This window comes from Carettochelys insculpta, chromosome 11, assembly GCF_033958435.1.
Source record: "Carettochelys insculpta isolate YL-2023 chromosome 11, ASM3395843v1, whole genome shotgun sequence".
NCBI lineage: Eukaryota > Metazoa > Chordata > Testudines > Carettochelyidae > Carettochelys > Carettochelys insculpta.
In genome coordinates, this window is record NC_134147.1 from 25,640,912 (window position 1) to 25,666,122 (window position 25,211).

Here is a 25,211-nt window from a genome sequence, read left to right on the forward strand (position 1 = left end):
TTCTCTCTAAGCTATGACCTACTGGAGAGGTGGTTTCATCTCCTGTTTGGGAGGGTGGTTGAAATGTTATTGGATATGCCTGTTTGTACAGAGTTGCAACTGCATGAAGCACAGGACATTAGAGAGAAAAGAACGTTTACTGGACCAGCTTCTGTTGGTGTAAGAAACAAACTTTCAAGCTTATGCAGAGCTCCAGTGAAATATCATACCTCTTACCCACCCTGTTTCTCGTACATTGTTTCGGCTTGTTGGTCATTTTAAAGCTTCCTTCAGTGATGCATTTTGATTGACTGTGTTGGCATGCTTGGGATGTGTACAGGGCCAAATTGATCGAGACAGGGATACTCTGGGGATTGTTTTCCTATGTTCGAGTCTTTACATGTATCAGGAAATGTGGAACTGAGGCCGAGGTGATTGCTTCCTAATCTGTGCCCAAGGAGATCTCCTGTGTGTGGATCTCAGGGGGAGAGATCGAGGCAGGTGCTGCTGCAACAGCATCCCTTCAGGGTCTGCTTAGGGTATGGCTGGGATAGCCCAGGGTCAGCACTAAGCTGTTCACATGGGTTGGGGCTATTAAAAGTGCTCCACACCTGAAGGGGGTCTTACCCACAAGCTCATCCCCTAATAAATACATTTGTTAGTCTTTAAGATGTTACAGGACTGCTTGTTTTTTGCTCTAGCCCCAAATGGCCCTGCAGAGATTAGCTTGGGGTTATATTGCCTTGTTTTCATAGATTCTGAGGCCAGAGGGCACTTTTGTGAACACCTAGTTTGATCTCTTGTGTAACATGGCCCATAGGACTCCTCAGAAACAATTCCTACATGAGCTAGAGCAAGGCTTCCCAAGCTGGGAGGTGCGCCCCACCCGGGGGGCTGAAGAAACTTCAGGGGAGCCCGAGGCAACCCAGCCCCCCGGTCATTTCCCCCTCCCAAGGAAAGATCCAGCCTTTACTTCGAGCTCCTTGCCGTTTTATGTGAGTGACCAGTGCAGCTACTATAAAAAGCAGGCAGCTGGCAAAGACCCACATGGAGCCAGGCTGGCCCTGGTAGTGTGGGGTTTGGGCAGGTGGCTCTGCCAGTGCGGGGCTTGGGTGGGCAGCTGGTGCAGGCAGCTCTGACAGCTGGCATGGGGCTCAGGCAGCTGGCCAGCTGGGGCTGCACCAGGCACCAGCAAGGGCCCAAGAAAAAGTACTTCTACTTAATTTTAATTTTAAATAACATTTGTATATCAAGTTTTTGTGTATTTTAAATTACAAATTGAATTTTTGTTGAAAGAGGGGTTGAATGATGGTAAAGAAGAGGTGGAGGGGATGTGAGGGTTTCTCAAAAATCAAAAGGGGGAGCATGATGCCAAAAAGTTTGGGACCCACTGAGCTAGAGCATGTCTGCTAGAACCCCCCAACCCTCCCAATCTGATGTTACCTTTTCCAGTAGGGCTTCCAGTGTGGTTCACTGGAGCTGCATTTCCAGGGAGCAGGAGGAGGCGCTAGATCTGGTGCAGGCTTCCATGCCTCAGCATACCTTAGGATCTACATAGCTTGAGGGACAGGCTTGTCTCCATTCTGCCAGGGGAATACCAGGCCCCTTTCATAGGTGGGGGAAGTCCACAAGGGAAACCTTGCAAAGCTTTCCTCCTCCCCAGATCGTCTGGGCATTCCCACAGGAGGGGGCAGTAAGGTGCTATATTCAAAAGGAGTGGAGAGCCTTTACCCTCTCAGGTGACTGGGCCCTCACAAAAGGTAACCCACACATAGCAAACAAAAATGAGTGGTCATGCAGAGAGCATGGCACTTGACACTGCCATGCTAAGAATGCAGAGACAAGACTCCTGGGAAAGGGAGGGAGCCATGGAAGGTGGAGGGAAGGAAAACTTGGCAAACACTGGCTCATTTTCAATTTAAAGATAGACTTTCTAGAATATGAGACCAGGAATGGCTCTTGTACAACTCCTGACTCACACCTGGAAGGAGGCAGCTCTGCAGGAATCGTTCCTGTTGTTGATATAATGATTTCAATGCAAATTCAGGCAGTAGTTCTCTTGGAAACACTAAGATAACCTTTCTGGTTACCATGGGAGTTTTTTCTGGAGTCTAAATGGCAGCCCTGGGCTTTTCTTTTTTTCCAATAGAATTTTATTTGTACTTTGTTCTTGCTCTGTTAAGATTGTTGCAGTGAAAACATAGATTCTGCAGCTTCAGAAATGCCTCTTTGTTTCTCTTTTCAGCCATAATATTGCTCCTGGTCTGCTAAGGAGTAAACCTTCGGGGGACCATTTTTGAAGCAATGAAAGCTTCATTTTCTAGTGCAAAAATCCTGTTTGATCATAAAGTGCATGCAGCCTCCTGCAGCTAAAAATCTGATAAAGCACAAGAGGAATATATTTTGTCTATCTACAAAATCAAGAATGCTGCAAATTTTTAAAAGCTGCTTTTCAGAGAGGAAAAAATAGATATTCTTTCCGCCTGGTGAGGAAAGTGATGTAGTGCACAAAATACTAAGCATATAAAGATACATCTGTAATGTTTTCTGTACAATTTAAAGAGTACAACACAGAAGTGATGGCATATCCTATAGACCTACTGAAAGTTTGAGAACATTATTAACCACTCAAACTGTGAATGCCTACTGTGCTGTCATCCAAACCCAACTGATTATTATGAACCTGGCTACTATATCTTCTTGGAACTCTGCAACAAAAGTACATCCTCTCCTATCATAAATCATCTGCTTAAGCGCTGTGTTGAGCACAGCCATTTCTCTGCAATTGCTAGAAGTTAGAATCCTCTTAGATAATTGCATCAAAACAGAGGAGCCAGGTGTGTTCATGTTTGAAGCCTGAATATTTATGGTGTTTTTTGTCTTTTCATATTTTGCATCAAGGATAATATTCAAGGTTGCAGCTGAAGACAAAGCATATAAAACACTTCAGTAAAATATATAATGGTGTTTTTTGTGAGTACTTTTGTCATTGCAGATGTCCATTTTCATTATCTCTGTGAGTCTTATTGTTGTGCATATAACTTTGTTTCTGAAAGCCAAAAAAAAAAAAGCATGGTTTTCGTCTCTAAATTTAACCTTACTAGCTGTGAGGCCTGGATATTACAATTATTTTTGTAGGCTACCCTTTAAATGAAACATGACTGGTATCAAATAATGGCATTTAATAAAATGATGTAAATAATTGTTCTAAATCTGGCATTGTTTTGCTTTTAGTGCAGTATTACCAGGGGAGACTATAGAACTGTGTCCTTGAGACTAATTCCTGAAGCAAGTTTAGTTAGCTTTTTCCCCCCCACACTGACTTGATCTATTGTACACTTAGCTTCTGTCTTCAAATCCATTCTCCCCACGGAATAAGCTTTCATATAGGTCAATTCTCATTTTTCTTTAAAAAGCAGTACAGTAAACCCTGGAGATACGCCTCACTCTTGCTGCCTCTGACAGGAGCAGTTTCCCAGTCCCCAGAGTGGCAGGGAGCTGGAAACCAGGCAGCAGCCTGGCTCCCAGGGCAGCAGCACTGATTAGTTTCCTGGCTCCAGCCAGTAGAGGAGAGCCAGTAGTCAGGCTGCCCTGGGTTCCCCACTACCCTCCACTGGCTGGAGCCAGGATACTGATCAAGGCTGTTGCTCTGGTCAGTTTCCTGGCTCTGCAAGGGGAGGGGTGCTGGGAGCCAGGACTCTGCCTGGTTCCCTGCTCCCCACCACTTGTGGGACCCGGAAAATTGATCAGCTGATGGCTGGTCAGTTTCCCAGGTCCCCTAAGTAGCAGGGAGCTGGGAACCAAGTGGCAGCCTAGTTCCTGTCTCCTCACTACTTGTGGGACCTGGGAAACTGGCCAGCCATGTGATGGTCAGTTTCCCAGTTCCTGCAAGTGGTTGGGGAATGGGAACCAGGCTTCCCCCTACTGGTTCCTGGCTCCACACCACTTTGGGAGCCAGGAAACTGACCAGCCCTGGTGGGCTGTCATTTTCCTGGCTCCTGCAAGCCCAGTGTAGACCGGAACCAGCCTGCAGCCTGGTTCCTGTCTCCCCTTGACTTGCACAAAAATTCAAGTTATGCGGGGGGTTGTAGGAATGCAACCATCACATAACTTAAGGATTTACTGTATCTTGTTTGCCTTCCCACCCTATCATTCTGTTTAGCTACTAAACACATGAGAGCACTGACTTGGGCAGTCAGGGTGTTCTGAATTAATTCCTCAAACTGCATGGTTAAATTGACAGGTTTCACAAGTCTGTCACCCAACAGGGTCAGGCATCCCGGTAAAGCCCTATGGGCTTGGTTGAAGAAACTGATCAATGTGGCATTGAATAATAATAATATCCATTCCAGTTGTTAAATCTGTGCTGTTGCAGTGTTTGCTGCTGTGAAAACTCTGGGGGGGTGGGGCGGGGGGGAAATGCAGTTAATTTCTGTGTAAGCCTAGAACAAATCAGTGTTTGAAATCATCACAGGTTAGTTGAAATTGCAGCCTCTTCATGGAAACAGTCCACAGGAGACCTCTCCTGAGCTGCAGCTACACTTCTGGGGTGTCTGTGAGGAAGGATGAATGTTAGCAGACAGAAGAGTGATTAGCTGGTTATGGAGTGAGAACAAACAGGGCATTGTTACTTCTGGGCTGCTTTCATGCAAGAAAGGGAAATGAATTTGTTTTAGAAGATGTCATTTCTAGAATCAACACAATCATTTTTTTCAGGGGAAAATGGATTCTGTCTCGCTAGCACAACACAACCTAGAGAACACTTGGTAAAACTTTGTGTCTTACCAAACTGTGCTAGTTCCCTGTATTGGCATAAAGAAGGTTCTTTCACTTTAGTCCTATTCTTACTGCTGGCCATAAAACTGAATGTGCATGGTTGCTGTCAATAAATCTGCACAAGTGCTGGTGTTCTCTGGCACACAGCATATCCAGAGTGAGCCCATATTTCAGGGAGCTAAACAACTTGCCTATAAAAATTTGTCTTTCCCTAAAAACATGGGGCCTAGGATCACTTTGATTCATACGAATAACTTACACCATCACTATTTGGTGTTCCGTATACATGCACTAAATGTCCAACGTTTATGCATGAAAGAATAAATTAGAAATTCTCAGCCTACATAAAATAATTAGGATTGGGGTAGGGAGGGAAGGAAAATGAAGGAGACGCATTACTGCTATGGATGTGTTTATTCATTTTGCCTTCTCTCACCTATATTCTGGAACATGGTAGGAGAATACTGCAAGCAGCACCACCCTTTCAGTGCTATCCTGAGCCTGTGACACTAACAGTTTTAACTTGTATGAATGACACAAAACAGGAGGGCCAAAAATGTAGAACAATTAAGAATAAATGGATTTCTCAGTCTAATAAGCCTGGAAGCAGTGTGGTAAAGGATTCCACGTGAAAATCTCTCACTAAGTTGTATTCAGCATGACAAGAATTTAGCAATGCTAATTTTAGCTGATTTATTTTTAGTGAGGTTATAATAATCAACAGACTTCATTCAACTTCCTAGATGATATTTCGCATTTAAACAAAATATTGTATTTTTCTGCTAAATATTGAGTCAGGTGAGAGTACAAGAGAGGCCAAGCTTCTGAAGTTATGTGGGATTTAGAAGCGAATGTTAGGGTGGTTTAAGTAATCTTAATGTACGTGCAAAGGATGATAGCAAGAGGATCCAGCCTGCCTAAGATGGCAAATGGTGAAGATTTCTTGTTTTTCTTTTCTTTGGCATAAGTGATCTTAGCCAGTTGAGGAAACCACGGGTAGTCTTCAGCTGAAACATTACTGGAAAGTGATCACTAACTTCCAGAGCCTGTGAAGTTAAAAAATGTACAGTCACAGTACATAGCACAAAATACAGCCTTAGCTGGATGCCAGTATTCTTCCCTTGTCCTTTTCTGGTGTTGCTGTGTGGTGCTGCTATGTATTGTTAGGTATCTCCCAAATTCTACTCTAGGGATGGCTGATTTTAGTGGTAAGTGAAATGGTTCCTGTGAATGTAAAAGCATTAGTCATGGAGCTGAAGCTAAGGCTGGTTTTATAAATAGGGCCATTATTCAATGTTTTCATCGTTGGTTTCCCTTATTGGGTTGTTTGTTGGATGTTTGAACATTGCTTTTTCTGTCCAAGACAGAGTACCACTAGGCAGTGAGTTGTCTTACAGGTGCTCTGCCACCTTGTCTCACCTTCCAAAAAGGCTTGTTCCCACTCTACTGAGCTATGCTAACCCACTGTGCATTTAGTGGGTACATTTAACTATACAACTATGGAAGGTGAGACCAACGTTCCCCCTAATCTTTTTACTCCATGTGTGTGATAAATCTGATGCCTACCCAGGCATGTGCGGATGTGCATCATCTGCAGAAACAAAAAACCCAGCAGTCGGGTGGCATTTGAATATCTCCTACAGGGAACACTAGGTGAGAGTCCTATCCTTGTAATCAGCAGCTAGGTTGGTTTACAGATATGCTAGCACATTGCTTCTGTGGATTGAAAGACATTTTATTCAACATGCACCATCCAAAATCTTTATTTGGCCAATTCATTATTTAAACCAGGTGTGTCCAACCTGCGGCCCACGGGCTGCATGCGGCCCTGGACAGCTAGTAATGCGGCCCCACAAGATCGTAAACTTTTTTAACATTATGTGGTTTATATACATTAACTATATTATATATTTTATACGCGGCCCAAGACTATCTTCACTCAACGTGGCCCAGGCAAGCCAAAAGGTTGGACGCCCATGATTTAAACCCTGCCAAGGGTCCTGTAACAGAAAACGGAAAAGAAAGTCATACCTGCTCTTCAGTCATTCCAAAGGCCTCTTGAAAATCAAAGATGTCAGCTGAGTTTGGGACAACAGCATTGACAAGCTTCTCACCACGGATCACAATCCTAAAAGAAGCAGAGTCATTCGGATGTGTCCAATGCTCCTAGACATGTGTCCAGTTTTGAGGAGTTAAAAGAATGTTGGGTAATGACTGCTTGAGTGGTTTAGGAAAATTACATGACAGAAGAGCTAACACCAGTGCTTCATTAGCCCAACACTGGCCATTTCCCCCTCTATGTGGTGCTGACTCATAAGAACGGCCATACTGGGTCAGACCAAAGGTCCATCTAGCCCAGTATCCTGTCTGTCAACAGTAGCCAATGCCTGGTGCCCCAGAGGAGGTGAACCAAAGACAATGATCAAGCAATCTGTCTCCTGCCATCCATCTCCTGCCTTCGACAAAAGGCTAGGCACCATGCCTTACCCCTTGCCTCCATCTCACATGACCTAGTGTCCTGCAAATACTTTAGACCCTGAAGCTCCCTGCTGAATGTTTTCAAGCGAACTATTACCTGTCATAGGCACAGTTTGTGCTGTTCCTAACTGTGGTGTCATTTTTGTCACCAATTAACCACACAAACTCGGAGTGAGCTCTCAGCCTGATGTTTTTCCAGTTCTTCTTCGCAACATAACCACAGGCAGCGTTGAAGTCCCCCATGAAGATGAAGTTCTGAAAGGCAGGATCATATGAAACAAGTTAAACTACGACCACTGGGGTCAGAACAGGGATGGATGCTTAAAATATATACGCTTAACATAGAGGGTCTGATCCTGCTTCCACTGAAGTCATCAGATCATGTCCATCCCAGCTATAATGTCAGTGATGTCCACAGATTGCATAAAGACTATATTTAACTTAGCAGTAATCTTAACATTAATTTACAATTTTCATTATTTAACAATGCCCAGATGTTTTGTACATTTTTTTTCTTTAAAGTGCTACTTGACTGCTTTTTTGTTTTGATAGTCTATAGACTAGCACGGCTTTCTCTCTGTTACTATTATTTATGTGTGTGTTACAGTCATGCCTGGGGAGATTACCCTCAAATTCCAAACTCTTTGCTCAGATCTGGTCCATGACAGACAGACTGCAAACTCTGCTCCAAACCATTATTTGCTTTGGCTAGGAAGTTCAGATCTGTAGGTGTGATTTGGCCTGTAGCAAGGTGCAGTGGCCTCCCCCTGACTTGGAGGCAGAGGAGATGGCTGCAAGACCTTGGTGGGTGGGGCCTGAGTCAGAACACCTGCGCTCTACCCCTCAGAGAGCAGCACCTGGGGCCAGAAGGACCAGGGGTGGGACTCAAAGCCCATTAAAAGACTAGCCTCTGACCAGGCTCCTGGGCAGCAGGACAGGGGGACCCGGGGCCAACCGATGGGCCAGCGAAAGCTGCCCACCAGCTGCCCAGCCCAGGCAGCCACAGCCCAGCCTGCTGTTGGGCCAGTACCCTGACTTCCCTGATCTGCTGGGGCCCCTGGGCTTGCGGCAGGCCCCACCAGGGCCAGAAAGGCTGCCTATGGCCAATTACCCTGGGACACAAGTTGAACATGGTCCTGGAGTCCTGCCTGCCACCCATGGCGCTGAGGCCTACAACTGCCCGGAGCTCACGGTCTTGCCCCCAGTGGACCATCCGAATGCCATCAAGATGCCTGAGTGGCCAGACCAGCCAGACGCTACCTACCTGGAGGAGACCCACCAGCCCGGACTTGCTGAACAGCCTGACTGGGAACTAGCGCTGGTAGAGGTAGGAAGTGGGCTGAGGGATGCTCCACCTGAGCCTACGATGGTGTGCTGAGGCCTGGATCCCCACCACCATGCTCAGGGTGAGAGCGATCTCTGGGCCCCCAGGCCAGGACACACAGGAGTGGGAGGGCCTGTGTCCCCCTACCCCACCCCCAGGAGATGCACCCCTCACCTCTCCCAAGCCACCCCGTTGCAGTGGCTGGCTGTTTGCCTGCTGTCCCACCCTGCCCTAACAGCTGGGCTCCTGAAATGTTTGTCTGCTGCCCTGGCCTGAATTAAGGGCTGGGCTCCCAAATGGCTTACCTGCTGCCCCGCCCTGAACTGAGGGCTGGGCTTCCTAACTGCAGGCCTGCCCTGAGCCTCCCATTAAAGGACACAAGGCCCCAGAGTTGGCTGGACACTGAGGTTGGGGCAAGCTGTGGAGGCCTGTGCCTCCTAGGAAGGGTACCTGCTGTGGGCTGAGGATGCTACATGGCCTGATATCTAATTAGATATAAATAATCTTTAAATAGCATTTTGTTATTATTTGGGAGAAGAGAAAGTTGGGGGAGGATTTTTTCTACAGTGTTGGTATATAGTCTAAAAGAAAAATAATCCTCCATTCTATTTGCAGGGTCCATATTTCACTGTACAAAGGGAAAATGCTCTGTTTTCTCTCTTTACCCTGTCTCACAATAGCCAAACAAAGGAACAATAAAGAAACGAGCAGTGAATTTAGAGCAAAGACCACTATCCCACAATTTATTGCTACAGGGAGTAATCAGGTAATGAGAATGATTTTAAAAAATAGGATCAATATTTTTATGCCCATTGTGGTTACATAAGGTGAACTCACGAGGATTCCAAATTGTTTCCAGGAATCAGGGAGGAATTTTCCAACCTGGTGTACAGCATTGGTCTGTTGGTTTATGTGCATTTTGCATTTGTTTTTCTCTGAGGCAGCACCTACACTAGCAAGTTTTTTTCAGAAAATCAGGCCCCTTTTCAAAAGAACACACGGAGCATCCACATACAAAATGCTCTCTTCTGATCTGAAATGGAAAGAATGAGTCTCTTCTTCTGGAAGCCCTCTTCTGCTCCTGGATCAGGAAGAGCGCCTCCTTTCGAAAGCTTCTTTTGAAAAAGAGTGTGTAGACACTTCACACACCCAGCTTTCAAAAGATCAGTCCTCATGGTGCCAGATTTTCCAATCACTGGCCCATTCTTTCAAATGAGCGGGACTGTGTGCATGCTCTGTCAAAACAGTGGATTGAGCTTTTGACCCAGTTTTTGTGTGTGGATGTGCTCTTTCAAAAAATCTTCCAGAAGATCATCTTTCAGAAGATCCCTGTAGTGTAGATGTGGCCTGAAGCATAAGATATTGTTCACTGTTGGAGAAAGGTTACTACCATAGATTGGGCAATGGGCAAGTATAGTGAATCTGATTGTGATCTCACATTCTTTGGTTTTACAGGGGTGTTGCTCTGTATACCTCAATGGAGTCGTTCCTGGTTTACGTCAGTGTAAGAAGAGATCGGAAACAGGATCTCTAACTATGCCAGCAAATCTCACACTATCAGTACCAGCGTGATGGGTGAGATATAAGAACGGACATAGAGCGGAGATTGACATATTTGCTTTTCTTGGAGGATATTATGTGTTTCCAAAGTAAGAAGATATTGGTCAATCAGCACGTGGGAGGGCAACACCGTTATCAGGTAATTGTCACTTTTGAAATTTCATCTGTTTGCCTACCCATGGTAAGGCTGGCCTGGTTAGACAGACTGTGAACCAGACTGCAGTTGCGCATTCTCAGCAGCAGAATGCAACGGTGAGGGAGAAGGCCCGTTTAAGAAGCATACTTTCTTCAGAGATGGCCAATTTGCCAACCAGAAAGTGTACAGAACCACTTGAAAATGTGTCAGTTTCTTGATCATGGCATCAGCACATTTGAAATCATCACGAGCCTCACAATGTTGGCACCAACTGATCCAGTGTCACTAAGCGCTTTCAGTCTGAAATCTATTTAGCCGTATAAATATCAGAGCTTAATGATGATTCACCTCCGATTTCCAGCGTTGTTTGACATCTAAATACACATCATAGAGCTCATCAATTTCCCGGGTAGCTGTTTCAGGTGTAGTGTGCTGAGGGATTATCACAAATTCTTTAACAACTGATTTAAAGAAAGCAAATGCACAGGGAAAAAAAGTTTAAATGATTTCATTTTAACATCTATAAGACGAATCATCAAGATAAGAGCTGTTTGAAATAAAAATGTTCTTTAATAATAGTTCCTTCATGCAACCCTTTATATTGAGGAATATAGTTAGGATGAGAACTACCAATAGCCTGTGTCATTAAGGGTCTTTTCTTAAGCACATTAACACTGGGTGTCTGTCAGACTAATGGATCTGACCTTCCAACTGAAACCAAAGTGTAGAAAAATCTTCCTATATGGAAAAATCTCTTAAATGTGCACAGTGTGCAGCGTTAGTGATCACGGTGATAGGAATTCTAGCAGGCAAGGTATTAAATCTGGTTCCTGCAAGGTGCTGAGTTCTCAGGCTCTGGGCCAACAGAATTCTCAGGCGCACAGATAGTCCCAGTGACTCCATGAATAAAACTGAATGTTTGCTTAAGTGCTGTACTGGATCGGGACAAGCGCTCAGCACCTTGTCTAACTGAACTCTAATAAAGAAAACAAGCAGTCCTGTATCACTTTAAAGACTAACAAAATAATTTATTAGGTGGTGAGCTTTTGTGGGGCAGATCTGGACTACTTCCAGATCTGAAGAAGTGGCTCTACCCCACAAAAGCTCATCACTTAATTCATTATTTTGTTAGAGTGCTACAGGACTGCTTGCTTGTTTGTTTTTGTGAAGATGCAGACGACCATGGCTACCTCTGTGACTATGAACCTTAATAGTCCATCTGCTCGATTTTCTTTCAAAACCACCATGATCACTAACCTGCCGTATATTGCATGTTTTAGGGTTTTACAACGTGAAAACCCATTTTTGGTGTGTGTTTGTTCAGTTGAAAAGGATACAGCGTAGGCTGCAATACTCTGTGGGCCTGACAGATTCACTGGCCCCTGGGGGGGAGGGGGCAGCTCTGCATTCCCCCAATGGGGCTTTCTTCCCACCCCCAAGCAGCCCTCAGCACTACCTGGAGTGCTCCATGCCTCTCCCAGGCAGCCCTCACTGCTGCCCAGAGTGTGCTGCATGGGGCTCCAGCAGTGATTTAAAGGGTGCAGATTCCAGAAGCTGCTGCTGCAGTAGTCATAGCAGCAGTGGCTGGGAGCCCTGGGCCCTTTTGAAATGACAGGCTCTGGGGCAGTTGCTCCCTTTGCCCCCGCTCCAGCAGAAGGCCTGGCAATTTTCTTCTCCAAGTGCCTATTACGGGTTTCAGCCAAATATTAACAGAATGATTGCACTTGGCTCCCCACTTCTATCTATTTTGCTCATTAGAAAAGGATCACAGTGTACTTTGTGTTACTGGACCGATAAGAATACTAGAGTCCTATGCACCATTAATAACAATACTGACTTGTGACTAATCACATTAAGAAAAACCTAACTATGTGGGCAACCCAGATCCAGATTGTACTTCTGAGGAAGTCAGTCATGACCTTTTTCTTGGCCTCTGATGGTTCAAGGACTTAGAGCCTGATTTTCAGATGTGTTGAGCCTGTGTTTGTCTATCTGACAGGTTGGCTACTCCAGACCTTATAGGCTCAGTTCTGCAACGTGAACCTATCCTGCTGTGAAATAAGACCTTCAGACTAGACTTTCTGCCCTGTCATGTTGCTCAGTGGAAGGGATGACATGACCCAAGGGAGTGTCTGCAAACTTGTCAACAATATTACTAATTAAACGAAGGTCCAAATACCAGCATCCATGTTTCATATGAGGATAACCTGAGCTATCTCAGACCCCTACTGAAAGTTAATCAAATCCCAGGGTACTCCATGTGCAGTAAAACTTGGCATCATTATTTTCTCATTTTATAAAAGCCTTAGCAAAAGCACAGTAAAATCTTGGCAACTTATCACCAGTTTTTGGAGAGTGGAACCAGACAACAAAAGGCTCTCTCGAAAAGGCATCTATGTCTCCAGGTTGAATATCTGGATATTGATAGGTTTGTTTCACTGATACCAAGTTTGATCTGCAAGGTAGTTTAACATATAAAGAAGAATATTAGATATCACATTTACTAGTAATTTGCTCGTATCAGTTCACTTAATAATATCTTAGCTAATAGTAAAAGTTGCATTATAGCGCATTTCTGAATTCTTAATAAAATTGCTATTCAGTAAGTGAGTAGAATAAATACATTTCAATGTCATCTCTAAGCTCCAGATTAGTATTAACAACCATCCCAGTTTCTTAAATTCCAGAAATTGAAGGCTGGCTAGAATAGCACCTTTGTCTGACTACACCAGTGGAGTGACCGAGTTGCTGGGCCCCTGGACAAGGTGTAGGGGGGAGGGAGGGCAGCTTTGTACCACTGGAAGGGGCACGGCCATGGGTGGCCAGGTTGGGGATAAGCTAGCTTCTCCCAGGCAGCATCAGCATTGTCCAGAGTGTGCTCTGTCTACCCTAGACAGCCCTTAATACTGTCCAGTGTGCCACGCTGGTCTGTGGCAATGATTTAAAGAGCCTGGGGCTCTGGCCACAGTTCCTGCCACAGTAACAGGAGCTGGGATGCCTGGGCCGTTTGAATTGCTTGGCCTTGGGGCAGTTGCCCCTTCTCCCTGCCCCTGCATTAGTGGGCCTGGTCTACACTGAAGCTGAACTGGTATAGTTACACTAATGACCGTAACTAGGGCAAATCCTCAATCTAGGCAAGGTCTAACTCTAAGCGCATTAAAAATCTTGGCAGCTACAGATCACTGCTGCCATGATAAGGCATAGGGAGCAATGTGGAACGAAAGCCTACCCTTACTGAAGTTTATGGGAGTTTTACCACTGATGTCAGTGGGGCCAGGGTTTCACAGGCAATCTTTCTGATAGAATCCTGCTAGTACAAGGCTTTTTGTGTCAACACCAATATCTTCACCTGTACAGCAATTGGAAATGTAGTTGTAGTTGTATAAGAACCAGTGTGATAATCTTGATGATGTGGCCACGGCTAAGGCAACAGAAGGCCATGTTCTGCATCACTTTATAATCTTTTTATTGTATGGGTTGAACCTCTCCACTCTGGCAACATCTATAATCCAACACGATTTTAGTTAGCCAGACAACCACTTAACATGGGTATAGCTAAGTTTCCCATGGTCCCATAAAGTTTGTTTACAGCCACCAGTCTTGGCTCTGTGTTCTGTGCTGTTGTTTAGCTCAAATTTACCCCTAAATATGGTCTATGAGCCCAGTAAGCAGTGGAAGTGTTGTTAATGCTGCTGGACAATATTGATCTCTCATGGTCTGGCAAATTCTCTCTTTTGGCACCAGTCAGGTCCTGAGGGTGTCAGACTAGAGAGGTTCAACCTGTATAAGTATAGTTTCCAAAAAGAGAGAGAAACAATGTGGTATTCACTTACCTATAAATGAAAGCATATTGTTCCTTATAGGACTTTCTTCCTAACCGTTCACTGATCACGCAGTCATATTCTTCTTGGGGCTGACTAGAAAGAGAATATTTTATACAGATTTCTGTCTTTATATGAGTTTGGGTTTCCGTTTAACCTTATGTTTGTAAACAAACGTGAGAGGGTCTGAAACCCTAACTTCTTATGCAGGGTTGTATTATTGTTCACATTATTTTTTCTTAAACTTTCACATGCGGTTCTTTTTAACTTCAGGCTTTATGCTCTGGACTGTATTTTCTATTGCTTTCTTATTCCTCATTTCCATCTGTCCAAATGTGCATCATGTTTTTAGAGTGCAGAGTTATAAGAATAGTTTTCATCTCAGCATTATCTTCATCCAACAAAAACAGTTCCTATTTCTTGCTAAAGTAAATTCATTCTTTTCTTTTCCTTTCTTTAGACAATGCATTGGTTTTAGACCTACTGAAGCCTATCCTACTCTGATGCATTTTTTCTAAGTTTGCCTGTAAATGACTTTAGTGCTAGTCTTTACTATGCTAGTCAGAGTCCAGTAGTTTTCTTCTACTCTTTTTTTTTTTTCATGCATGAAGTTCAATCTGAGGTCTTTCAGTCTAAAAGGTCTTGTCCTTCAAAGGAGTGCTCCACAGATCAAATGGACTTTTGTATCTCCTCTCTCCCCATTTCAGTGTCGTGTGCAGTACTGGTCATCTCAAAAAAAAATTGTGGAATTAGAGGGGTTTGGACAAGGGTGAATGGAATGATTAGGGGATTTGTAAAGTTATCATATAAAGATGGATTGCAACAGAGGGTCCACAACAAAATATACATAAAACGATGCATGCTTTTGAGATGGTAGATTGGGGGGTGTCATCCCTGTCTCACAGGGCAAGAAAAAAGGGGGTATTCAATTAAATTGAATGGTGAAAGGATTCAAAACAGATCAAAGGAATACATTGTTATATGTTCTGTAATTAGACTGTGGAACATATTGCCACAGGGTACTACTGAGGCCCAGAATTTAGCAAAACATTAAAGAGCTTGATCCCTCCCCCAATGGACAACAGGACTATTCATAGTTACAATAGTCTGTGCTAACACAGTGTGTGGTGAAGGAGATAAATCTCATGTTTCAGGTTTTGAACCTACCTCTAACTATTAGGAAATAATCTTAAATACCTGGGAGCCAGATTACCCCCAATCTGCCCAGTGCAGGGTTTCCTCAACCTTAAGGTGTAGCATCTCATACTGGTGACTGTTGGAGAGAGGAGACAGAACTAGCTGGACCATGGAATCACTGCTCTGAGTGACTACTCTGCATGTACTTGTGTTAGTGCATGCACATTTGTCTTGTTTGCCTTACCCATTGAGTTTTTCTATTAAAAGGGGGCATATCTTGTTGCTGTTGTCCTTTATTTCCATCAGTAGCATGATATCACAGCGAGAGAGAACCTGCAGCAGAAAAGAGTGACAGGTTTAAATCCGGCATGTGCTCAGTCTCTTTTGAAGGGTTAGAAATTTTTTAAAAAGAAAAAGATGATGGTGACAAGGAATGCCCTCCACAAGCCCAAGTGCATGAGGGACAGCCCAGAGCCGTGCCTGTCACATGGATGCTTGGGGGTAGGTTTTGAAGGCAGATAAGAAGTAGCCGTGGTGGCAGCTGTGCGTGATGGAGAATCCTTTCCACTCAGTCAGCTGGGAAGGTGGCTGACAGTGGGGAACCCACTGCTCTCAGTGGCTTGTTTGTGTTAAAAGGCCTTAGATTAGGAACCTATAAAAAATCTCTGAGGAAATGGACAAGAGTTGGGGGTTGCCAATTTTGGTTGGACCAAAGTTGCCAATGGGAGAGGGAGGGCAAAGGGAGCAGCTGGCTCAGGGCCCAGTGATTTAAAAGAACTTGGGCCTCCCACCTGCTGCTCTAGTGGTCAGAGCCCTGAGCCCTTTAAATAACCACAGGAGCCCTGTGTGGTTCAGTCCAGATGCCCCTGAAGGCACCCTAGCCCCAGCCCCACCCTTTCTGCCCAAGACCCCCATCTCTTCCAGATTCACTTTCCTAGTCTTCCAACTCTCCAGGTTAGGAGGGACTGACAGTACTTCAGGGTGTGGCATCTATTCTTCCATGTATCCCATTTCCCACTTGTCTGAGGCATTCTTTTACAATGGGCTGGGTCACATTACCAGGGAGGGGCCAGGTTTTTGCACACACATATTGATTCTTCATCAGGCAGCAAATGCACTTGTGATTTCCAAGGACTTTTCCGCAGAAATACCTTTGCTGCTGGTTACAGTGCAGAAACGACAAATCATTGCCCTCAACAGCCAGCCATGTTATAAATGTGTATCTCCTGTGCTATCCTCTTCTAACTGGTCAGTGATCTTAGCTCCTGTTTACTTTCTAATATTCGAGGGTAGCAGAGTCTGTCAAACTTTTGTACCTTCAGCAAATGTCGTGGATGTGATGTTTATACCCTCAAATTCTTAGAGAAATCCTTCCAGTCCTTTGTATTTATTCATAACCAGGTGTGAAAGTAATAAATTTCTTACTGGTAGTGGACTGTTAACAACTGTTCTTTCCCCTCTCCCTTCGACGCAGGACGGGGCTACTGAGATAGAACAACCAGAAGTCCTGTGGCACCTTATAGACAAACAGATATTTTGGAGCCTAAGCTTTCGTGGGCAAAGACCCACTTCAAAAGAGCTGTTAGTCTATAAGGTGCTACAGGACGACTTGCTGGTTTTGAAGATACAGACTAACTTGGCTACCCCTCTGTTACTTGAGATAACAGTGCATGTAAGAAATGTAAGTGTTGGATGGAGTGCAGGAGGAGGGGAGGTTCAGGGCAGACGGTGTGTGGGGGAGAGTCTGGGGGGCAGGGGTTTGGGTAGGGGGCACGGTTCCCTCTGACTTTTCATCTATGAATGGAGTGCGTTTTGCCTGGTGCACCCAGAGTGAGGTCACGTGTGCTTGTTTTAGATGTGTGCCACCATGGGGCCACAACCATTGATTATTAATGGAGGTATTTTAAAAGCAGGCAGGGGTGCACATACCTCCCAGAGGGAAGGGGGGAGTCCAGCCCCCACCTCCCACACCAGAGGGCAGGAGGAAGTCCAGCTCCCCTGCCACACTCTTGAGGACAGGGGAGGTCCCAGTCTGTCTCACACATACCAGAGGGCTGGAGGGGGAGTCCAGCCCCACACCCCCGGGGGGGGCAGAACCCAGCCTCATACACAGGTGCACACGCATGCCTGCATGCATAACGATACCAGAGGGTAGAAGGAGCCCAGCCACACCCAAAGGAAAGGGGGAGGATCCCACCCACCTGAAGAGGGGAGCCCAGCCCCACGCGTGTGCACACAGAGGGAAGAGGGGAGCTCAGCCACACTCACACATGGAAGGGGGGAGCCTGAGTCCTGAGCCCACCCCCAAATATGCCTACCCAGCCACACACAAGCACACACTGCCACTCCACCAGCCTGGGAGGAAGCCTGAGGGCCCTCCCCTTCCACCCTCAGCTCTGCTCCTTACGGTGGCATGGAGCCAAGCCTCCTCCCACATTGCCCTGGGGTCCAGTGTGGCTGTCAGTCCCACTGTCCCCACCTGCCCCCCCCCCAAAAAAAAATTGAAGTGATTCTCCTGCTGGTGGATTGGCAACCCTGGCAAGCGCACTGTTCATCTTCCCCAGCTGGCTGTTCTGCCCATCAGCCTGTTACGTTTTGTCTTCCTTCCTCTCCTTTGCAGCTTGTCTCCAATCCTGCTGGGTCTTGTGTACACAAGTAATTTTACTCCTCCGGGCCTGACCCAATTTCCATTACTAAAGGAAGTTTTCAGTTGTCTTTTGTGAGAACTGCATTGGTTCCCTGAGTAACTGGAACTATTTGTGTGAGAAAAGTTACTCACCAGTGTGTTGGTAGGAGTAGACATACAGAATGTCAGCTTTGTGGGACAGATACTGTAGCTAGCTATACTTGGACATCATGGATGGTACTATAAAATGATGATGAACTGGGATAATTTAAAAGCCATCAGTATAGCCTAATATCACAGGCAGATATAGGTACAGCAGGAGACGTGAATGTTACACTGAAGTTATCTAACTACTTGGCATCTCTACCATTTGTTCTTTCTTTACATGTGATTATCAGAGAGATTTAAATATAAATATTGTAAGACAAAAGGTGAACCTAAGAACCGTATCACAAATATCTGAACAACCAGGCAAAACTGTGCACCCAAGGGACTGGAATTCAAACAGCTGTTTACTTTTTTACAATGTGTCTTATGCATAAGGACCCCATTTATGAGTATAAACAGAAGGCAACACTAACCTATACCAGCTCGAATAGTAACAGAGATGTAGCCCTGTTAGTCTGTACTTCAACAAAACAAAGCAGCAGAAATGTAGCACTTTAAAGACTAATAAAATGATTTATCTGGTGATGAGCTTTCAGGGGACAGACCCATTTCTTTAGATCTATACCAGCTTGTAATGGCTCTTAGGCTGTGTCTACACGAGCCCAAAACTTCAAAATGGCCATGCAAATGGCCATTTTGAAGATTACTAATGAAGCGCTGAAATACATATTCAGTGCCTCATTAGCATGCGGGCAGCCATGGCACCTTGAAATTGATGCGGCTTGCTGCCGCGTGGCTCGTCCTGGCAGGGCTCCTTTTCAAAAGGACCCTGGTAACTCTGGAATCCCCTTATTCCTATCAGCAACCAGCCAGAGGATTATTCAATTCAAGTGTCAGCTTAGACGTTGAAATACCACAGAGAGTAATGATATTTCACATGGAACAGTTCAGCAGATAGGAATAAGGGGATTTTGAAGTTCCTGGGGTCCTTTCGAAAAGGACCCCCGTCTGGGCGAGCTGCGCAGCAGTGAGCCGCAGCAATTTTGAAGAGCCGTGGCCGGTGGCATGCTAATGAGGTGCTGAATATGTATTTCAGCGCTTCATTAGTAATCTTTGAAATAGCCATTTGCATGGCCATTTCGACGTTTTGGACTAGTGTAGACACAGCCTTAAGGAGCCATTTACTCTGACAGGATGACAAGTATGTGATCTTCCTCTCTCCATGCCAGTCTGTCCCCTACAGCTGGGAAAGGGGAGCACAGAACAGACTGATAGTTGGGGATTCCCCTACACTGGGGAAGAAGGAGAAATAAAAACAGCTGTCCAGTTTAAAGATGCAGTAAGGGTGTGTCTACACTCGAATGCAACATCGAAGTAGCAAGCCCAACTTCGAGATAGCAGGCACTGCGTCTACACGGCTCACACGGCTAAGTTGAAATTGAAGTTAGATGGCAAGATGTTGAAATCGCTATTCCTAGCAGAAGATGGGAATAGCAGCCTTTGTTGATGTCTAACATCGACATAGGATATGTGTAAACGTTCTGTGTCCTGCTACTTCGAAATAGCGAGGTCTACCATGGCAGCAATCAGCTGTTAGGCGGAGACATGCTGTCCAGCCCCTGCAGGGCTCTTGATCTCTGTGCTCAGCGATTCTTAAAGCTGCATGGACCCTGAAACCCCATATCAGGAAGCTGACACTGTACATGCAGAAGCTGTGCTATGAGGTGCCCCTGCATGGCCCAGAGGGAGACCATGGCAGCAAGCTAGCCCCCCCAAGCGCCCCCAGAGCTCTCACCCTGGGCCGTCCCAGGCCTCCAGTCAGTGGGGTAGGAAGCGGGGTCCATCCTGGACCAACTCTGAGCTCCGTGACCTGCTGGGGCTCTGGGGGGAGGAGGAGGAGGTGCTCCACATCATGGGGACTAAGCGGCAGAACGCAGAGGCATTCGCCTGGCTAGCTGAGGGCCTGGCTGCCCGGAGTCACCCTGCCCACACTCCTGACCATGTCGGGAGTAAGGTCAAGGAGTTGCGGCAGGGTTACACCCAGGCCTGGGACTTGGCCAGCCTGTCTGGGGCTGCCCTTGCCACTTGCCCCTATTACGGGGAGCTCAGGGCTATCCTGGGCTCCCAGGACACCACCTCCCCCCCAGCCACCCTTGACACCATGGCCGATGAGCCCCAGCAGGCCTCGGAGCCAGGGTCAGGTCCGGAGGCCAGCCCTGCACCCCCGGGCCAGAGCCGGGACCCTCCACCCCAGCCATGAAGTGGCCCAGTGAGGAGGGGGAGCTCGTGCTGCACATCCCTTCCCGCAGTTCCAGCCGGGCATCCGCCAGACGGGCCTCCCTTGACCATGGCAGTGGACCATCGGGTCTGCACCCCACAGGGCACAGACCCCCAGAGCATGGGGTAGGGGCACCACTTGACTGGGGACCCCCACATCCCCAGAAGACCCCAATCTGCCATGGCCCGGGCAGACCAGGTGCCACAGCCACCAGTGCCCATCAGCACCTTCACCCATGGACAGTTCCATTCCCCACCCTGGTGGGAGGGGCAGACCACTGGAAGGGGCCACCCACAGGGCCACTGCATGCACCAATGGGGGGTGGGGACCAGATGCCCATGCGGGGTGGGCCACGGGTCAGGGCTGGTTATTCACGGCCCCCCTCCCCCCCATTTCTGCAGCTGTACCATCTGTGGTCCCGGACAGCCCCCCCGAGACCCCCGGGCCACCACCGCCTGGGGTCACCGCCTGCACCGGGACGGGCCCACCCCCGCTGGGGCCAGAGGCGCACCATGCACGACCCTGAAGTGGCTGCTGCCCTCCAGCGCCAGGCAGACATCATGGAGCAGAGACTCCACTTCAAGGAGCAGGAGGCTGCCTGGTGCCGTGAGGCTTGGCGGGACTTTATGGCCACCTTTAACGGGGTGGCCACCACATTCGAGGAGCTGGTGGCCCGGCTGCCCCCCCGATGTCCTCCATGCTGCCCTCCCTGCCACCCCGCCTGGTGTCCTGCCTGCTGCCCTGTCTGAAGTCCCACCTGCCACCCCACCCACCAGCTCCACAGGGCAGGAGCCCACTGGGGCTGATGACTGGGCTGAGGACCCGCCTTGGCCATACCTCCCTGTCCTCCCGGCCCCCAGCCAGCCTTGCCGGGGACCGGCCAACGGAACAAGGAGTGGGTCGCGCCCTTCCACCCCCGCCCTGGAATGATGGGCCGATGTCTGGCCTGCCCACGTCTGCCCCGTGTATATAGTTGTCCCCACCCTGTATATAGTTATTTATAGTTGATTCCCCTGTATATGGTTTATTATAGTTGTCCCCACCTGTATATAGTTATTTTCCATGAAGCTGTTTGTATTAGTTTTACATGCACAACAGAGGTGAGGTTTTTGGTTATTTAAATAATGAGGCAGTTTTATGTTTCAAAAACCCGTGTCCCGTGTGCTTTTGGTGAGGGTGGGGTATGGGTGCTGGGGCGGTGTGCAGGGGGCCCACTAGGGATAGCCTGGGGTGGTGCTCACTAGGCCCCTTGGTCGAAGTACTCCTGCAGGGCCTCCTGGACCCAGACCCCATCCCGGTGGGCCTGGCGGCTAGGGGCAGTGGCTGGCTGGAGGTAGCCTGTTCCAGCCTCCAGCACCCAGCCCTGCACGAAGGCCTCCCCCTTGCTTTCTGCCAGGTTGTGGAGTGTGCAGCAGGCACCCACAACCTGGGGGATGTTTGGGAGGCCCAGGTCCAGGCAGGCCAGGAGGCAATGCCACCGGTTCTTTAGGCGACTGAAGGCTCGCTCGACCACTTGGCGGGCATGGTTGAGTGGTGCGTTGTAGAGCTCCTGACTGGCATTGAGGTGGCCTGTATAGGGCCGCGTAAGCTAGGGCTGGAGGGGGTAGGCCTCATCCGCTATGAGGCAGAGGGGTTCGGTGGTATCCTCCAGAGGGATCTCCCTCTGGGGGATGTAGGTCCCCATCTCTAGTTGGCGGCATATTCCCGAATTATGGAACACATGAGCATCATGGGTACAGCTGGGCCAGCCCCCGTATGTGTCCTGGAAGCAACCATGGCCTGCAAGACCACGGAGTGATAGCCCTTCCTGTTTATATAGTGCCCACCACTGTGGTCTGGGGTGCAGATGGGGATGTGGGTCCTATCGAGGGTCCCAAAGCAGTTGGGGAATCCCACGGCGGTGAATCCCACGATGGCCACGTCCAGGTCCCAAACTGGGATGACCCTCTGCAGCAGCAGGGCATTGAGTGCACGCACCACCTGTGGGGAGGGGACATGGGTGCCTGTGAGGGTATGCAGAGTGTGGCCCCCTCACCTGGGCCCCCTCCCCAGTGGGTTCAGGCCCAGGTCTCCTTACCTGCATCACGATAGCCCCGACTGTGGCCTTGCCAACGCCAAACTGCTGGCCCACGGAGTGGTAGTTGTCTGGAGTGGCCAGCTTCCAGACAGGTATTGTGACCCTCTTCTCAACGGTGAGGGTGCATCGCATCCAGGTGTCCTGGTGCCTCAAGGCGGGGGTGAGCCACTGGCAGAGCTCCATGAAGGTCTGCCACTCATGGAAGTTCTGCAGCCACTGGTCATCATTCCATTCCCCCATAACCAGGTGCTCCCACCACTTGGTGCTGGAGGGGTAGCTCCAGAGTTGGTGGGGCACCCGGCGGGGGCGGGCAGGAGGGCCCAATGGTCCGGGGCGTCTCCTTGTGCCCTTGGGGAGGGCTCCCATTCCAGAAGCTGCTGGGCAGCCACCCGTACAGCATCTCGCAGGGCGCCTGCTCTGCGGGAGGCGGCTTGGAGGGTTTCCAGCTGTTGCTGGATGTCCATGTCAGTGAGCTCAAAGTCTGCGAGGCTTGTGTCACCAACACAGGGCTTGTGCAGTGCAGGCTGGGTGTGTCTGGGAGGGGGCCCTTTAAGGGAGTGGCTTGCGCTGCCCCAGAAGGGCTAGTCTGCTCTGTGACCCTGTCCACAGGCTTTCTTGGCCCCTTATTTCAAAGGGGGGTGCTTGTGTGTGTGGACGCTCTGATTTTCCTTCCGGGGTGGCCCCTTTCGCCCTTCCCCATTTCTACTTCGCTGTTCTACATCGACGGCACCAGCCCTGGAGGATGTGTGGATGATATGCCTCGAAGTAGCCTATTTCGATGTCGTTACTTCGAAATAGCCTACTTCGATGTTGCGTCCTAGTGTAAACGTAGCCCAAATGTGCTTTGTGCTGCAGAATATGAGAGGCCAGTCCAGACATCCAGTGTCTATTCTATAATAGTTTTGTTTATGAAAGGCATTTGTTGTGCTCAATAGGAAATGCAACAGAGGTAAAATTATAGTTTTGGCAGGATAAATGGAAATAATCCAATTTCAGAAGAGACTAAAAGAAATGCTTACAAAGAAAATAAGTGCAAATCCCTTCTGGTTTAGTTGTTTGTGACAGTGTGTGAGGGACAAATGAGGAAATGCTCATTTTTTTCTAATGGCAGCAGGATCTTCTCTAGCTTAGTTTAAAGACTCATGCTTGTAAACCTTTACTCACAAAAGTAATCCCAGAGGGGCTACTCTTACGAGTAAGTGACATCCACACAAGTAAAGCCTGTGGTCATAATTCTCAACAATCTCAGTTACTGTAACTCTTTAGCAGATAAAATGAATCCAATATAGTATCTGCGAGTAGGAGGTCCCAAGGTAAACACTGACATAATTGTGGGTAATATCTGTTTATTCTATTTTTCAAAGCTATAATGTACTTTAATTACACTGTTGAGTTAGTAATACTGTATTTGTATTCATTCACCCTGCTAAAATGGTGTGTTCAGTCCTTATGACATCTTCAAACAAGAGTTTGAAGTTACAATCCGTAATTTTCACAGATCTGAAAGTTTTGGTGTGTTTGGTTTCATTTCTAGTTAACCTGCACTCTTCTAAAAACATGAAGCTGCCTCATTCATGAAACACACTGAAAATGGGATGAGCTTTTTCTTGCAATACACTAGACCTTCAGGCTTTTGCATTTGAAATCACTGCTCTAATCATGCCTGCTTATGAAGCAGTTTAAACAACACAGTGCATATGATTAAAGGATGAGGAAATGTGCTTTAAAGTGACAACCTTCTCTTTGGTCAGATAAATAGACTGAGCTCTTTGAGTTTAAGGGGTAACTTGATTACCATCTAAAGCGTCTACTTGAGGAATAGATATTTAATTATCTGCTTTTCAGTCTAGCCGAGAAAGATATAACCCAATCCAGTGGCTGGAGTCTGAAGCTAGAAGAAATTCAATCTGGAAAGATACATTTTTTTAACTGAGTAATTAAACAGGAACAATTTACCAAGGGTCTTGCTGGATTCTCAGTTACTGACTATTTTAAAATCAAGATTGGATGTGTTTCTGGAGACTACACACTTGCAATTTTGGGGACTTTTTCTGGTTTGTGTTACAAGGCAGGGCAAACTAAATGACCATCACCATCCATTCTGGCTGTAGAATCTGTGACTCTATATTGTCCTGCAAATGGAAATGGCTTGTGATGATGATTTCTTAGTGAGACAAGCACCTTTCAGAGTAACGATTAAATAAATGAAGTAAATAACACATCAAAGTAAAATAAAGCTCTATAGATTCAAAGGGAAGATATTTTTCCTTGTGAATCAGACTCCCAGCATCTCCTAACTCTATGAAGCAAGTTGTATCTGCAGTTTTTATTGTGACATTACCCTACTGGCAGAACGTGTAGCTTTGGGTTTACTGATTGTTTTTTTAGCTGTACAAAACAGTTTCGAATTCTCAGTCCTTCATTAACTTGAAATTTGTGTGCATAAAGATCAAATAACCTGCAGGGTAGTATAGCTAAAAAGTCCAAAGAGTTCAATCCAAATGAACATACCTTTACAATGATGTCTAAGACTTCAGGTTTCGCCATTTTTGCTTCTCCAAAAGACTTCACGTTGAAGGAGCAGATTTTTATGCTCAGAGCTGCATTGAAAAAAAATAGCAAAAACAAAGAGATACATAACATCTTTGAAGGCTTTGAACAAAGAGTGCTGATGAGGAGTGTGCGTATTCTGCAGCCGATGCTCAGACTGCAAGTTAAATGAATTTAACTGTAGCAGTCACAAACCACTTAACAGGAACTACTTGGTTCCTTTTTTCCCAGGGTTTCTCTATAACGTGACAGGGAACTACTGATAACTTGAACTTTTGCCTCAGGGGATCACCAACAATTAAGAGCCAACTTCTACAGTGTAAGGTCCTCATCTTTTACTTTTGAGCCCCAACACCCCTTT

General features: G+C 46.9%; 1 protein-coding gene across 2 annotated transcripts; it reads right to left on the reverse strand.

Moving 5' to 3' along the window:
• Nucleotides 1–976: 976 nt before the first annotated feature.
• On the reverse strand, nucleotides 977–25,098 carry DNASE1L3 (deoxyribonuclease 1L3). Of its 2 annotated transcripts, none has more exons than XM_075005844.1 (8): nucleotides 22,301–22,517; nucleotides 15,456–15,544; nucleotides 14,087–14,170; nucleotides 12,596–12,708; nucleotides 10,602–10,714; nucleotides 7,331–7,488; nucleotides 6,787–6,883; nucleotides 977–5,801 (listed from the first exon to the last, which is right to left on the reverse strand). In XM_075005844.1, the coding sequence occupies exons 1-8, from the start codon at nucleotides 22,481–22,483 to the stop codon at nucleotides 5,673–5,675; spliced, it is 966 nt and encodes a 321-aa protein (XP_074861945.1). In that variant the 5' UTR covers nucleotides 22,484–22,517; the 3' UTR covers nucleotides 977–5,672. The 2 variants fall into 2 exon arrangements, with proteins under 2 accessions (XP_074861945.1, XP_074861946.1); XM_075005845.1 differs by lacking the exon at nucleotides 22,301–22,517 and adding an exon at nucleotides 24,812–25,098 and having other exon boundaries at nucleotides 978–5,801.
• Nucleotides 25,099–25,211: the final 113 nt, after the last annotated feature.